The sequence below is a fragment of the Penicillium cosmopolitanum genome (genome assembly GCF_028827165.1).
Source record: "Penicillium cosmopolitanum strain IBT 29677 chromosome Unknown utg000009l:1.0-9042332.0:1.0-9050551.0, whole genome shotgun sequence".
Classification (NCBI taxonomy): domain Eukaryota; kingdom Fungi; phylum Ascomycota; class Eurotiomycetes; order Eurotiales; family Aspergillaceae; genus Penicillium; species Penicillium cosmopolitanum.
In genome coordinates, this window is record NW_026622679.1 from 7,739,035 (window position 1) to 7,753,975 (window position 14,941).

The window sequence follows — 14,941 nt, forward strand, 5'->3', positions numbered from 1 at the left end:
GGGATCTGCCACCTCCGCTTTCCTTGAAGCTCCGTCTCCAGCTCCGGTTCCAGCTCCAGCTCCTACTATGACCTGCAAAAAATGGCTTCCAGCAAACAGTCGTTCCTCAATTATCCCCAGCCTCGCGAGGGCCCTTTAGTACCCTACAAGAATGAAACTCAATCCATACCTGTCTTCCGAGGTATACCTTTGGCCATCGGTGCGACCTTGTAAGCTCCAAAAGACCTTCCATTCCAACTTTGAAAGCTTGCAGCGAGGACACGAGAGCTGACCGTTGATGACTCGCCAGGATCCATAATATAGGTTTCGTTCAAAGCCATTTCTGGCGCAGTGCTGGCTTCGATGTCATACGCGAAATCCCCCACCTCTATCAGTACTCCGGCCGCTACGATCCCACCGTGATTCCTGTTGATAATATCCACAATGACACCGATATCCCTCCGATTGCGAAGCGAAACGGACCCCATAGCTATTATACCTCTGCCGACTATCGCGCGTTATACTTGTCGGGTGAACTGACCCCAACCGCGGTCGTCGAGGCTTTGCTTCCCCTGGTGCGTCGTGATGTTCAGCCTGTGGGGAAACACTCGACTGCCTTCCTTGAGTCTCAGGTCGAGATCATTCAAGCAGCCGCAGAAGCCTCTTCCGAGAGATACAAGAAGGGTCAGCCACTAGGTCCTCTTGATGGCATCCCCGTCGCGGTCAAGGATGAAGTCCATATCACAGGCTATAAACGGACATTGGGAAGTAAATTAGATTTTAAGGCTGGCAGCGATGCTACCTCTTGGTGTGTACAGCAATGGCAAGAAGCCGGAGCTATTGTCATTGGGAAGACCACCATGCACGAACTCGGCCTCGGTATGAGATATCGAAAACCAATACCCTTAACTCTCGTTGCTAAACTCCGCAGACACCACCAACAATAATCCCAACTTCGGCACCCCTCGAAATCCTCATAACAAAAGCTACTATTGCGGTGGATCTTCTGGCGGATCTGGATATGCGGTTGGTGCAGGATTGGTGCCCATTGCCCTGGGTGCAGACGGCGGCGGTTCAATCCGTATTCCCTCATCATTCTGTGGCATATGGGGGCTAAAGACTACCCACGGCCGTGTATCTGGAGCACCATCCCAAAGTCTTGCCCCGACTGTAGGCGTACTCGGGCCCATGGCCTCAAACATCGATGACCTTGCCCTCGCCTACCGGATCATGGCCACGCCCGCCCCCGCCTCGCAAGATCCAATCTCCTCTCAATTCCCAAGGCCCATTCCCGCCCTACCGGACCGTAAACGCGCCAAGACAATCGGTATAATGCGCGAATGGATCGACCGCGCCGAAGCCCCTGTTCGTGCGGTCTTTGACACCGCATTGGATCACTACCGTCAAAATGGCTACGATGTCATCGATATCACAATACCTTATCTTCCTGAAGGCCAGCGCGCTCATGTTTTGACTATCATGGCGGAAATTGCATCTGGCGTGGATGCTCGTCAGATCCGCCATCTGACGGCTCCAAACAAGGTTCTCGTCTCTTTGGGAATGTACCAGATCACCGCGCAGGAACTCCTCGTGGCCCAGCGTCTACGCAATTTATTGATGACCCACCTCTCCCACCTCTTCCAGAAGCACCCTGGTCTCTTGATTCTCTCTCCTACTACTCCTCTCCCTGGTTGGCATATTGATGGTGGTGAAGCAGATCTCTCTCGCGGCGTATCGGATGGCAAGGCGTCTGTGAGAAATATGGAGTATGTCTGGCTGGCTAATTTCACTGGTTGCCCTTCTATAAGCTGTCCTGCTGGCTATGATCCAGATAGCGGTGTGCCTATAGGTTTGATGGCTATGGGTGAATGGGGTAGCGAGGAGGATCTGATTGATTTTGCTAGAGATGGGGAGACTATTCTGGATTTGCCTGCTGCCCTTCCCCCACGTGATAGTGAAGATGGTTCTGTTGCGTCTGGTCTTCGGATTCCCTCCGCCGGCGGGTGTGTCTGGGAGGATGTCATTGCCAGAGCGACAGAGGGGCAATCGGCTTGATCGATGGATTATGCTGTGGATTATTTGTTACATTATGTCAGTTTGAGATCATGGCCGATGTTTGCTGACTATAAGTTTGATCTGATCTCCACAGAGATACCTATGCCTTGCTCATCGTTAAGGAATAATAACATTGGAATAATGGAAAAAAAATACAAGAATCCGCCCCTATTCTGCACTGCCTTGGTACCGTCTATTTCCAAACATAAGAATAATATAAAATCCTGCGCCGAATCAAAATAATAAATACTAGAAGCGAAGAAGAAAAAGAGCCAAACTTCATGAAATAAATATGCCTTCCTCCGGGTCTGGAAGGAAAAACTGACAGCCCAGAGACGACTCAGCTGCCTGCTTCCGCAACTGGCTCAGGATCTCATACCCGGGAGGTGGTCCATCAGCGAGCGTCTCTTTGATGTGAATGATGTAAACAGATAAATCTTGCAGTGGAAGAGGATCAGCGCCAGCCCAGCGGGATGCGTTCGGGGCACTGAAATCAAAATCCTCTTCCTCGTACAAGGAGGGCGCGTCGGGTGTTTCAGATACTCTGTTTAATTTTGCCAGGTCTGCTCTGCCGCCCATGCTGCGTGTTCGCTTCATGGATCTTGGGCTTACAGACATAGGATCATCGTTGGGCGTACTATCCCATTTGCGTTTTGACTTTGCTGGATCGCTGGGATTTTGCGCAGGCAAGCTGTTCTTTTTGTCGCGTGCCTCCATCACGAACTTGGCGAGGACGCTCAGTTCAGCGATGAGATGTCTGGGACACAGGTGACCGTATAAATAGGCATCATCGACGCTGTCATTATAAGAGCACTCGATGAAGATTGCGCGAAGGGTGCCATCCTCGACTTTGGGGGCAGCGGTTTTCCAGACGCGCCGATTGTGTGGCTCTAGAGCTACCGAATCCGGCTCGACATCTCCAAAGACGATTATCTCTTTTCCGCTTATGCTGTCTCGCAGAAAGAATGCAGAGCTTTCAACAGTGGCCATGGTAGGCTCCTTGGTCGCAGCAAGTCGGGGTGAGCGAGCGGGGGAGTAAAAGCTAGATATGGGATTAGCAAGAAGTTCATCTGCAACTTGTCTTTTGAAAAGAGTCAAAATTACCTTCCTTCATTTGGATCAATTGACATCGCTCGAGAAGGCAGCATGAAATGCTCAGGTAGATGAGGTGCGAATATAGTGCTATTGATCCTGTGATGCGTCGCGGTTTCTGGGTGATACCGCTGCTTGCACCTCCCATGGCTGACAGTTAGACACTTAGTCGTTATACCAGTGCAGGCTCGTACATAGCCCCGGACCTCTCCAGTGCCAAATCTATTGTTGCCGCCCTCGACCAGGCGATTGTAAGTAAGCAAGCCTGCACCGCCATCCTCGTCGGACAGGTTCGGCCAGATAACATCATTGAACATGTGGTTTTTGAGGGCTGCTATCACGGATGGAAGAGCAGCCACAGACTTGGGACCATTTCCTGCCTCGACAATCGGTGTATTGATTGCCAGACCCGAAATGTGATCAAGATGAGGGTGTGTGATGAGAACTGCATCGATGATCTCCCTGAATACATGCGCTCCGTTGGCTTCTGCCGACTTAAATGGGAGGCGTAGACCTGCAAAGGGACCATGCTGCAGCACATTATCCCTAGCTCCTTCGATATCCCTCTTCAGCAAACGAATGATCCCGGCGAGAAGGGTACCCCCATCCACAGCGATGGCGGAGTTTGGCTGCCAGCCGGTTGAAGTCGACCGTACCAATAGGCCAGTCACCCTGTCCTCACGAGGTCCACCATTTGGCCCCTGAACCGAGTCAGCATCAAAACTTGCAGGCTGCTGGAACCCGAGACCGGATCCACACTCCCTCGAGACTGTGAAACAAAGTCGAGACCAGAAACGTGAGACATTTCAATACATGTCATATGCGGGAGACTTACCAAAACAATGACTTCAAAAGCAGCATCCGCGACTGATTCCGCCATGCTTCCGTTGCTTGTTACGCTTCCCCTTTGTTCATGTTTTACCTTTCTTCGTTGATTCGGCATCGTTGAGCTAAACCTGGAATCTCAAAGTCCCGAGCATTCGAGTCTCAGAATGAATGAGAGTTGCCTCGCTGCCTGATTTGACCAGGTGCCCAAAGTCTGACGGTGCAACTGTCTCACGAAGTACCTCTGTAGATTGGTCTGCAGAATGCGGCTCAGAAGAATTGAAATTCCCGAAGCCAAGTGCGCCTCCAAGGGAAAAAATGAAAGGGGGAAAAAGGGAAATATTAGTACGAAAGCGAGATCGCAATCCGTACTGTCGTTCAATCTGCTGCAAACCCGGCTAGCCTCTTAGCACCTATACCGGAATACACATGCAGGGGGGAGAGGTGCGATCAGGACCAGACAGGCACTAGGCCAAAATTTGCCGTGTGTTTCGTCCTCGAGAGGGCCGGAGACACGCGTGTGTTACCACGTCGCAGGTTAGACGAGGTAGGCAAGGGCAGATAAGATCTTCTGCCACTCGAATTTTGGGGATGACTCCGCCTAATGTGGACCTTCCCCAGGTTGTATGACGAAGGCGCGCGGTATGCAGGAGGGCTGGACAAGACGCTACTGCACGGGAGGTCCAGAGATCACAAGCCAATTGGGTCAATGCCGCCAAGATGTTCACAGATCTCTCAGCGCCTGCAGAGCCAGTCCTGTACAAATGATATATGAGACGTGGCAGCTGATGGGTATCTCGGGCGTGCCGATGCGCTCGGTTTGTGGGGACGATTTTCCACGGAACTTCGGCAACGGTGGAGAATTGAGAGAATGAGACAGTGGATGAGCAGAGGGAATTCAGAAAATTGAAATGGAATCAAGGGCCATGACTCCAAAGCCTCAGCAAATATGAAGGAATGAAAGGACAATGAAAAGAAATGGAAGCCGAAGCCGACGAGACGCTCGGAGCTTCTGGGGAAGTTGGGGGCGGTCTTGGCGCGCTTTCCTGGTGCGCCCGGCGGTTGTTGGCGGCTCGATGACCGAGTATTTTTTTGGTTTTTTACTACTAAGTAACTAGTAAGGATATACTGGTTTTCTTTGATGTGTTTCTTTGTAGATTCTCTTTGAAAGTCTAAGTAGTCAATTGCCCTTTGTTTAGTTCTTTGATTCTTTGAGTTCAAGGCATCAAGGTAAGGTAGTATAGGGCAGGGTGATCACCTTCAGGGCCGATAAACGGTTATCTAAGGCGACTGGTCCCTGCCTATTCCGTAATAAACGGGTCATATGACGCCCTATCAACTGCGGTGGGGTATGATATCTATGCCTACCATGGTATATTCGAGATGACTCAAACTACCTAGAGCATTGGAATACTGATACATGAAGAGAACTACTAGTCTACTACAGTGGCATGACCTATGTATTCCATCTCAGGTAGCTACTAGTTTCCAATTAGAAGGCAGAGACGAGAGCAGTCAACATGGGGCTCAAACCTTTGCAACGTCACTCCTTCTACTCTACTTTGAAGATGAAAGGATGAAAGGGTAAAATCAGCCAGTTGGAGGGTATCCGATTGACGCTGAGAGCAGGGCCACCCGGAGTATGAGGATGTTAGATGACAAAATGTACAGACCTGTTTCCTGCTTCCGACGATGAATATAACAAGAGCGGGGAATTGGTAGCGAATGAAGAGGCGGGGTGTAGCTGCAGCCCGCCGTACATGAGGTCGTGAGGAAACCCAATAGTCAGAAGATAAAATCGCAAAAACCCCGATTTCAAATCCAAATAGATATAATTTCCCAGTCAAAAAAAAGTTGCATATTCCATAATCCAGCCAATCCTCCCAATTTGCTAAAAAAAAGACGCCATCCGTGGACTCGCTAATCGAAACAACAAAGAAATGGTATAAGTGAGAGATTTGTAGGCTCGTCCGTTTTTGGAGCCCACCAGTAACCCAGAGGATAGTATGTTCATGAGAAGAACGTATAGTAATAATAAAGTATCGTGGTGGAGGCCATGCCAGTCTCTAGTCCAGGTCATCCTCTTCCCGATCTACCGCTGCTTGATAGCTTGGCAGATTTTGAGATTCTTGATGATCGTTCTCTCGCGGAGAACGCAAGTCTTCAGAGTTCTGGACGGGAAATTCCAAGCTGGCATCACTGCCCCTGCGGCTACTCCCCGGGCTCGAGTATTCCGGAGGCAAGACGCCATTTTCATCGGGTTCTCCCGTAGGAGCAGGGTTGTTGCTCTCGCTGTCGTCTAAACGGCTGGATCCCTCCCCGGCATCTTCGTTGGAAGGAATATGAGCCAATTGAGCGAGTGAGATGTCGGTTGGAGAACGGATAGGGCCAGGGCTGACGGCTTGGGGGAGGCCAATGCTGGAACTTCTGGCGGTGTGGGTTTGATAAACCCGCTGCGAAATCGTGGCGGCGCTCTCACGGCCCGACTCCAGCAAAATGCTGCCTTGTTCACTGCCATAGGGTGGGGGCGGGGCGAGACTACCAGTCATGGGGGCCAAACCCCATTTCTTAACATTAGCTTCGATGAATACGAAGCCCATTTGACCAAAATTGACATGAACACTGCAAGGGCCATTGGCCCCGATCGTAGGGAATAGATTTTGGGCCCGGTAATTATGGGCGATATCCTCGAGCCTTTTTCCGTTGCGAGTAAAGAAGATAGTACCGGATCTGGGTCGGTAGCCAACACCGATAACGTCGCCTTGAAGAAGTGGAGGCCCGTACGGTGTCGGTGAGAATGGCTGGTTGTGTCTGCGGTGGCCGGTGGATTCGTAGGCAACAGAAGTTTTGTGGAAACCTAGAGGTAGTTAATTAGCAAGGCTCCAAGATTACCACGCATCGGATCTTAACACTGGCTAGACCTACCGGGTAATCGGAAAAGAGGATATGGTTTTGTTGTCAGACCGACTCCGATCATGGTTGAGTCGGGTTTATCGTAAATCTTGGCTTCCCAGTAGTAGACCTCATTTTGCTTGGGAATGGGAAGATTGGTCTGCACACTGCACTCGGAATCGAAGAATTCAATTTCTGTGCGCCCTTCAACGAAACAATTTGCGATTTCCAATTCAGGCTGGAATTCCCACGCCGAGACGCCCTTTTCTTGAATTGCGAGGAATTGGGAGAGAGAGATATCGGTCTGCATAGATTCGGGAGGATTCGCTTGAACGAAGGCTGTACAGGAAGTGATTAGCAACGCAACCTCACCCCAGCTATAGGTCTTGCTATAGTCGTCGACAGAAAGATCTCGATCCTACCTTTGGCTCGTAGATATTCCGACCGCGACAGATCATCCATGCCCTCGAGGGCCGTTTCCTCCTCCCGGGCAAAGGCCTGCTCATCGTCGAATTCACCGGGTCGACCAATGCGATCGAGCATGATCCGCCCGCGACGGGTATATTTGAAGAAAAAGAAGATCGCAAGAACGAGGAATGCAATAGCCGCTGAGCCGAAGGCGGATAGGATCCCAATCAGGATACCTTTGCCGGTGGAGCCGGAGGAGTTGCCACCGGCGGCAAATGCGCGGCCATTTTCGTAGTCGGACGAAATAGTTGAGAGGACATGCTGAATGTTCTGCTGGATTTGTTGGTGAGATAGGCCGGTTGGGGATTGTATGGCGGTTGGGAGAGTTGAGGCGACGAGATCGAGCGGTGACGTCGTCGGGGAGCCTATCACTGTACTGAGGGTGGATGGGAGGCCTGCGAGCGCACTGGGGCCCGATGCCTCAGGACCCTGCATCGTTCATTGACCGAGGAAGAATATAGATGACAGGGAGAGGAAGGAGAATAGAAGCGAAAACGATGAAATGGAGAACAGAGGGAAGAGGTGGAAGTGTGGAAGATGGAGGAGGGAATGACTGGAGGGAAGTGGTGGTGTGAGAGAGAGATAAGTGGGCGATGAAGGCGGCCCCAATCCAACTTATCTAAGATGCTTGCGGCTTAGTACCTGCGTGGGAGGAGTGCACTGGCGATATTTACAGTTTCAGTGTTTGGTCCTTTGGCTTATATTTTATATTTTATTATTTATTATTTAACATTTAACATTTACTACTATTACTATTCTATTGTATCCCTTCTGGTCAAGGTCAAGGTCAAGGTCAAGGTCATGGTGGTACAGGTCACCATCCCTACGGATAAGCCTCTCCTTCTCTTCCCCTTCCCCTCTCTCTCTTAAACTCCCCTCGTGGCTCCTTGCTTGGAACCTTCCAAGGTGACAAGTGACAAGTGACCCCTCTCATTTTCTCTCTACTCACCCACCCATCCCCATCATGCGCTCCGGCTCTCTTGCTTCCCCCGCGAAAACGCCCTGGGGGATATCGTCGTCAACTCGGTCGACTCCTACCAGATCCGCATTGCGATCTCCGGGACTTCGTTTGATAAATACCCTGGTAAGTCTCAGCCTCCCTATCCACCCTAGGAAGGGTCTACGGGACTACCGCCCAGGCCGATTTGACCTGTCCGGAACCTTCGTTCCTACCACAGACCCCTTCGTGATCGTTAGGACTTCCCTCTCTTCCTCTATCCCCGACCCGAGACTGATCGCATCCCCTCCCTGGTACAGCTAAACAACATGCTCGCAACGTCGCTCGCAAACTTGGTGCTTCCCATGGCTTGATTTTCCTTGCCGGTCAACCGACAATCAACTTGCGCGACTCCGACCAAGCGCGACCGTTCCGTCAACGTCGATACTTCTATTACCTCAGTGGCGTGGATGAGCCCGATTGCACTCTCACATACGATATCGCATTGGATCTCTTGACCCTCTATGTTCCGGACTTCGATCTACACCGCGCGATCTGGATGGGTCCGACCCTTTCCCGAGAGGATGCCCAAGATCGCTACGACATCGACCGTGTCCTCTATCAATCGTCGCTGAAGCCCGAGCTGGAATCATGGCTGAGCCAACGAGTCCAGAACAGTTCTCTCTACATGGTTCACGAATCGGAAACTCCCGATGGACTACCGACCGAGCTTCCGCTGAACACAAAACAACTTATGCCCGCCATGGATGCGGCTCGAGGTGTCAAGGACGAGTATGAGATTCGCATGATTCGTCAAGCCAACAAAGTCTCGGGATTGGCACATCGCAGAATTCTCGAACGTATCCAAAAAATGACCAACGAGTCAGAGATCGAAGGATTGTTCCTCGACACGTGTTTTTCGCACGGTGCTCGGAACCAGGCATATCAGATTATCGCGGCATCGGGTCCTAACGCAGCAGTCCTTCATTACGATCGGAATAATGAGTCTTTGCACAAGAAACCCCTTGTATGTCTTGACGCTGGCGCGGAGTGGAACTGCTATGCAAGCGATGTGACTCGAACATTCCCGCTCACGGGAGAGTGGCCCAACCAATATGTACGGGATATTTATAAGTTAGTGGAGCGAATGCAAGAGGAGTGCATCAAGCAGATCCGCAGGGGTACTCGATATCTATCTTTGCACGACTTGGCGCATGATATTGCGATTGATGGTCTCTTGGCCATTGGAGTCCTTAAAGGCGGCAAGCACGCAGAAATTCGCGCGTCTGGTGCCTCGAAGGTCTTCTTCCCCACGGACTGGGTCATCATGTTGGACTTGAGGTTCATGATGTTTCCGAGTCTTCCATCATGGCCATGCACCCAGATTTTGATCATGAACAATATGGCCCGGTTTTGAGTCCCTACAGTCTTTCACCATGTACAGTCTCAGCACCATTGTTGGAGGAGGGTATGGTATTGACTGTAGAACCGGGTCTCTACTTCTCGCCGCTGGCTCTCGCGAATGCGCGCAAGCAGCCGTTCGCAAAGTATATTGATTTTGACGTGGCAGCAAAATATGTCCCTATTGGCGGCGTGCGTATTGAGGATGACATTCTCGTGACGGCTAACGGATATGAGAATCTTACTACAGCGCCTAAAGGCGATGAGATGCTTGCAATTATTCGTGGGTCTTCGTAGAACCTGAGCAATATACCTACTAGTATTCTTCATTCATAGAATAACATTTCAAACTTTATACTTCACACCTTTCGGGCCGTTTCTAGTTCCATGGTTGGTCCTTCAGAGCTCCAGTACTGGGAATACCCCCAAACCTCTTGTCACTTGTGACTAACCGTACTCCTTTGATTATGCTTGATCAATCAAGAATGATTTCAATTTTCTGTTGCTGAAGCAGCAGGAAAACTATGTATGTAGCGCCTCCACATCGGAGTGGCCTGACTCTTTTCCTTGTCCCTCTTGGCAGCCAATTTCTTTGACAATTTCCGCGGTGGTCCTTTCGGCTTCGCCGCCGGGAAAATTCGATAAAATATGGGCTCCAACCACAGTGGAAGATTTCTATTTCTTCCTCCAATGTCGCCCCTGCCTGACTCGATTTCTTTAGCAATCAATTTGCCACGACGTCGAAAATCGGTTTCGTATATCACACGCCAATCACTGGAAAGCAAGTGAACTATATCTATCAGGTCTTTGCGCACATGAGCACCTATAACTTTGATAATAAGATCCTTGAGAACAGGTGAATTTTGTGTCTTCGCGTCCAAGATGGCTTGGAAAACCTCACAAGCAAGCCTTTCATCCATGATACCATCAACCATCATCTTCTGTACATGACCATTTCGAAGCCGAAAAGACTCGTCACATGCTCCTTCGCAAAATTTATTTTCGAATTCGTCAAACGAAGAATAGCTGGGCAACTCATGATGCTGAGAGCCGGGTCTTTCTGTTCCTGTCGATAAGGTGGTCTCCTCTCTAGGGATCATAGGTAGCCCCATAAAACCGACTTCATAAGTGAGATCAAGGTATTTGAGGTTTTGCATTGACCCTAGAGCCGCGTATATCTCGGCTTTCTCGGTGTGACTTTGTGCGCCGTCGATTGTAACTCCTAGGTCCTCTAGCAATGGGCACTTTCGACTGATTTGACGAATTTGATGTTCGCTCAAAGTCTGCCAAGTTGCGGGCTTTCTGAGCGTAAACTTGCGCAAGTGAGACCCATGGACGCTGAGGAGTGACTCGATGCCGATGCGCAAGTGCCAGCCGGTTACTTCAAGTTCAGTTAAGGGTGGCAAGCTTCGCAGGAATTTACTTGCGTCATCATAAAACTCCTTTGATCGAGATCCAGCAATGTTCAGGTGGAGAGTCTTCAGAGATTGAAACAAAAATTCCATTTTATCCCAAACTTTGAATGCTGCATCATTCAATCGACCATGGATAATAAGGGTCTGCAGAGTAGAGAAATCCGTACAATAGCTCCATTCACAGAGGCGTCTTTCATCAAATTTCCAAGTGGCCTCGAAACGAAGATCTACCAATGACGCGGTGCCTGACTGGAAATTTTCTGAACCCAATGCGGGCCCCTCGAAACTGGGGCATCTTCTCATTCGAACCTTTTTGAGATTGGGAGCAAGTCCCGCCAAACGCAAAATGCTATTGTAGCATGCGTCGCCACCACTGACTTTGATCGAGTGAATAGATGGAGATGTGATAAATGCGAGATCTTCTGGGTTTTTTGCTGTATTTAGATCGCAAATGTGGAGTCGCCCATCCAGATGGAGGCGACACTGTGGCTGATCATGGCGTAGAGCTTCAACAATGCATAGTGGAACATGAGCATTCCGACTCCATATCAGATCTTTCAATCTGGGAAGCAGTATTATTAATTTCACCACTGATTTGTAGGCGCGGAGGTCCGGTTCACTGCGAGAATTCCAACTACAGTAGGTATCCCTTTCCATTTCGAAACATTCTACCCATTCTCCATACTGCGTCGTATACACATCTGCAGGTTTATTGCATCGCAGTTCGGACATTCGAGGTGGCTTCCAATCATGTACTTCCCCCTCATAGGTCGGGTATCCAATAATAAGCTGGCGAACGAAATGGAGACCATCCTCAGCTTTGAGTCGTTTAATCAGGCGATTCACAGCTTCTTCAACTTGTCTTTTCGAAGAGGATACCATCAGATTGATATCGTGGAACTTTATGGATTTGATAGCTGGTCGACAGCATGCATAATATGTTCTGCTAGCCTTTGCAAAATTCAAAAGTGTTGGAGGATGTTCAAAGGTCAAATACCCAATAATGATCTCCACCACCTCGGGTGGAAGGTAAAGAGGAGTTCTTCGTGGCATTTTCTCGTTGTTATTTTCCAAACCAACAAGAGTAAATGCTCAAAATAAGTAAAATCGCTTTGTCGCTGGAGCTGTGCGGCTCAAGAGAAGACCCTGTTACAAGCAAGGGTGACTCAAGACTCACGAGATCTAAGAGGTCCGCTCTTGGCAGTGCTAATGGAACGTGATCCAATCAATCATCGTTCGGGATGAAACTCGTTAAAAAGCGAAGGGTGGGGGCCAAATGGGCTGGCGTCAAAGAGGTAGTACACTGCAGAATGTAAAAGTTAAATAGAGTGTTGTGATATTGAAGTACCCGGGGAAACATGGGGGAAAACATCCTAGGATTTCAAAGAGACCTGAGAGAAGACTTTAAGTTGAGTATACTGCTTTCATAGTCGCCAAAGCAGTGGAGCGATCTAATATTCAAGCTGCTATTGGGTTGTAGAACTGTAGCCATGGAAGTCCTAGAGGCTTCTGGTTATTCTTTTTATTCAAGTTTGGTTCTAAACTTGAACCTTCCAAGGAATACTACTAGTGGTTAACATTTAACTTGATATCGCCCTGAGGCCACTATAAATATACTATCAGTGCTAATGGTCACGGATACTAACTATCGAATTCCAAGGTTTCGAATGTTCAAGCTCGGGCGTTCCAAGGCTATGTTAAATGAAGTTACAAAACACTGGCAGTATATAACAGCGGCCCAGACTCATCCGGTATCTTCCAGGCTGTACCTGCCCAGGTGCCCAGCTGATGATAGAACAAACTCTCATATACTAGTGTCGAATAAACTCATCTATATGCTATATTTACCACTTGTCTCTGGGCGGGCAGGCACTGATTGTAAGTCTCATTGAGTGAGGTAGGCTGTGTACGGCTAACAGCCCACCTGGGCAGTCACTGTGTGGCGCTCAAACCTTGGAATAACATTGAACTTAGTGTGAACCTTGAAAGGAGCCTACTTACTACTAGTATGCGATCTAATACAGCATCGGTGTATTGGCATTCAACGAGAATACGAAGCATGCCAGTAAAGGGCTTCTCGGAGAAGGGAAAGGGGGTATCGAGATCTAGAAATAGATGAACTTATTCAAGACCCAACCTTATTTAGGATGATAAGTTTCACGATTTGGTCAGTTGAGAAGTTTCTCATCGTTCAAACAGTATCACTCTCTTGAAGAACCAACAATTGCTATTCCTTAATTATACTATATTACCGAAAACCATCACACGGCGTCAAGATAACCAGGTGCCGACTTTAGAATTCTAATCTAGACGACTAATCACCCGCGCGTACTCCGTACAAGTGCTGCAATTCATAGGGAGGCGACTCGGACTTTCGTATTGGCCTGGGCATGACGACGTTGACCCACTGATCATCAACGATTTTTGCATAAAACGTCAACATCTCGGGTTCGGCTTCGTATTCGTATGGAACCCTAAATAAGGTAGGATCGCGCCCAGGTAGAAGCGGGTGAATCCATGAAACCCCTTAACCAGACTCCTAAAAGTCAACCCACTGAGTTATGCACATACGCCGGCTGAGGGACTGGCCGAGGGATCGAGTACTTCAAATATTCGCGATTCCCCGCAACGTGGTTAGTTTTGGAAATATCCAGCCTACAACATTCCAGCCACCGAGCCACGCCACGCTTTTCGTCAACGAGAAGCTTCTGCATTAGTAACACTAACACTCTCCAATCCGATGAGTCAACCAAAAGATGTGAAGGCTGAGTTAGTCTTCTGGGAGAGGCTTGAGAACCAGAGTATGGAGGTGGATTTCACGAAGATGGCGCCGGAGAAGTGCATGGCAGCGATGATCGAGCCCGACAACGTCCGGACTGCGCATATAAAGGACATTCGGGGCAAAGAAGCACAGTATAATCTAAGACTGAACGGGTTTCAGTATGTGTGGCATGACATGCCAGAACTCGAAGGCGTGGCAGAGAAAAGCCATGTGGGGAATGTCATTGTTCCAAAAACAGAGGCCCTCGTGCGCCAGATGTGAGTGTGTGTGAGAGAGCGCCTGGAATGCACGTCCGGAATGAATGTGCCTTCTAATTTCACCTGGAACGGGAATTGTCGCTGATCATTTGGTCCAGAACGGGCGCCACGCGAACTGTCACTTTCGCCCATCGCGTGCGATGCCTCAGTGAGGACGAGGCCATGCTCGCCAATAACCGGGCCCCGGCCCATAGTGTGCATTCCGACTTCACGCCTGCGGGTGCGCTGAAGAATTTGGAGTCGGTGATTCCAGATGCAGCTGAGAGAGAGGAGCTATTGAAGCGTCGGATATTGGCCATTAATGTCTGGCGACCGTTGAAGACTGTCCAGCGAGATCCTCTAGCTGTGTGTGACTGGGCCACGCTCAATTGGCAGGAGGACCGAATTACGAGTCGTATGGTCCTGCCACATGGATGGCATGAGCTGGGCAAGTATGCGTTCCGGGAGAGTCAGGGATGGTATTATCTTAGCGAGCAGCAACCCCAGGAGGCATTGATCTTCACGCAGTTCGACAGCGAGAGCGAGCAGGCAGAGGAAGGAGGCATGACATTGCCTCACACGGCGTTCGTGGTACCAGATACGGAGACGCTTCCTGCAAGGGAGAGTATTGAGATCAAGATGTTTGCCTTTCTCTGATGGGGACCTCTTGGACAAGCGTGGGTCGGTTTCGATTCAAGAATGGGGGCGGTCAATAGCGGAATGGATGGGGCACATTATACATAGTACACAATGGAGCTCCAGCAGGTTTCAGGAATGCTCCAGTGAGGAGGGTAGGGCTACGTAGCGTGGTCCACATTAGGAGGTTTGCTTTGGGCATTGATGAGTGTTCAATTTTTGT

General features: G+C 49.6%; 6 protein-coding genes across 6 annotated transcripts; 3 read left to right on the top strand and 3 right to left on the bottom strand.

Annotated features, from left to right (window-relative positions):
• Positions 1-81: 81 nt before the first annotated feature.
• N7509_010981 (amidase) lies at positions 82-2,034 on the top strand (the record flags this gene model as incomplete). The annotated part of the gene is made up of 3 exons (XM_056635618.1): positions 82-209; positions 290-858; positions 911-2,034. The coding sequence occupies 3 exons, from the start codon at positions 82-84 to the stop codon at positions 2,032-2,034; spliced, it is 1,821 nt and encodes a 606-aa protein (XP_056486238.1).
• Positions 2,035-2,313: 279 nt separating this feature from the next.
• pdeA (3',5'-cyclic-nucleotide phosphodiesterase PDE1) lies at positions 2,314-4,006 on the bottom strand (the record flags this gene model as incomplete). The annotated part of the gene is made up of 3 exons (XM_056635619.1): positions 2,314-3,076; positions 3,139-3,827; positions 3,962-4,006. 3 exons carry the CDS (start codon positions 4,004-4,006, stop codon positions 2,314-2,316), a joined length of 1,497 nt encoding a protein of 498 aa, XP_056486239.1.
• Positions 4,007-6,017: 2,011 nt separating this feature from the next.
• Positions 6,018-7,746, bottom strand: N7509_010983 (SSH4 family protein; the record flags this gene model as incomplete). Its single annotated transcript, XM_056635620.1, has 3 exons — positions 6,018-6,808; positions 6,877-7,182; positions 7,266-7,746. The coding sequence occupies 3 exons, from the start codon at positions 7,744-7,746 to the stop codon at positions 6,018-6,020; spliced, it is 1,578 nt and encodes a 525-aa protein (XP_056486240.1).
• Positions 7,747-8,275: 529 nt separating this feature from the next.
• Positions 8,276-9,946, top strand: N7509_010984 (aminopeptidase P family protein; the record flags this gene model as incomplete). Its single annotated transcript, XM_056635621.1, has 3 exons — positions 8,276-8,378; positions 8,569-9,548; positions 9,608-9,946. The coding sequence occupies 3 exons, from the start codon at positions 8,276-8,278 to the stop codon at positions 9,944-9,946; spliced, it is 1,422 nt and encodes a 473-aa protein (XP_056486241.1).
• A 194-nt stretch (positions 9,947-10,140) lies between these two features.
• Positions 10,141-11,154, bottom strand: N7509_010985 (uncharacterized protein; the record flags this gene model as incomplete). The annotated part of the gene is made up of 1 exon (XM_056635622.1): positions 10,141-11,154. One exon carries the CDS (start codon positions 11,152-11,154, stop codon positions 10,141-10,143), a length of 1,014 nt encoding a protein of 337 aa, XP_056486242.1.
• A 2,650-nt stretch (positions 11,155-13,804) lies between these two features.
• On the top strand, positions 13,805-14,739 carry N7509_010986 (uncharacterized protein; the record flags this gene model as incomplete). The annotated part of the gene is made up of 2 exons (XM_056635623.1): positions 13,805-14,103; positions 14,202-14,739. 2 exons carry the CDS (start codon positions 13,805-13,807, stop codon positions 14,737-14,739), a joined length of 837 nt encoding a protein of 278 aa, XP_056486243.1.
• Between the last annotated feature and the right edge of the window lie 202 nt (positions 14,740-14,941).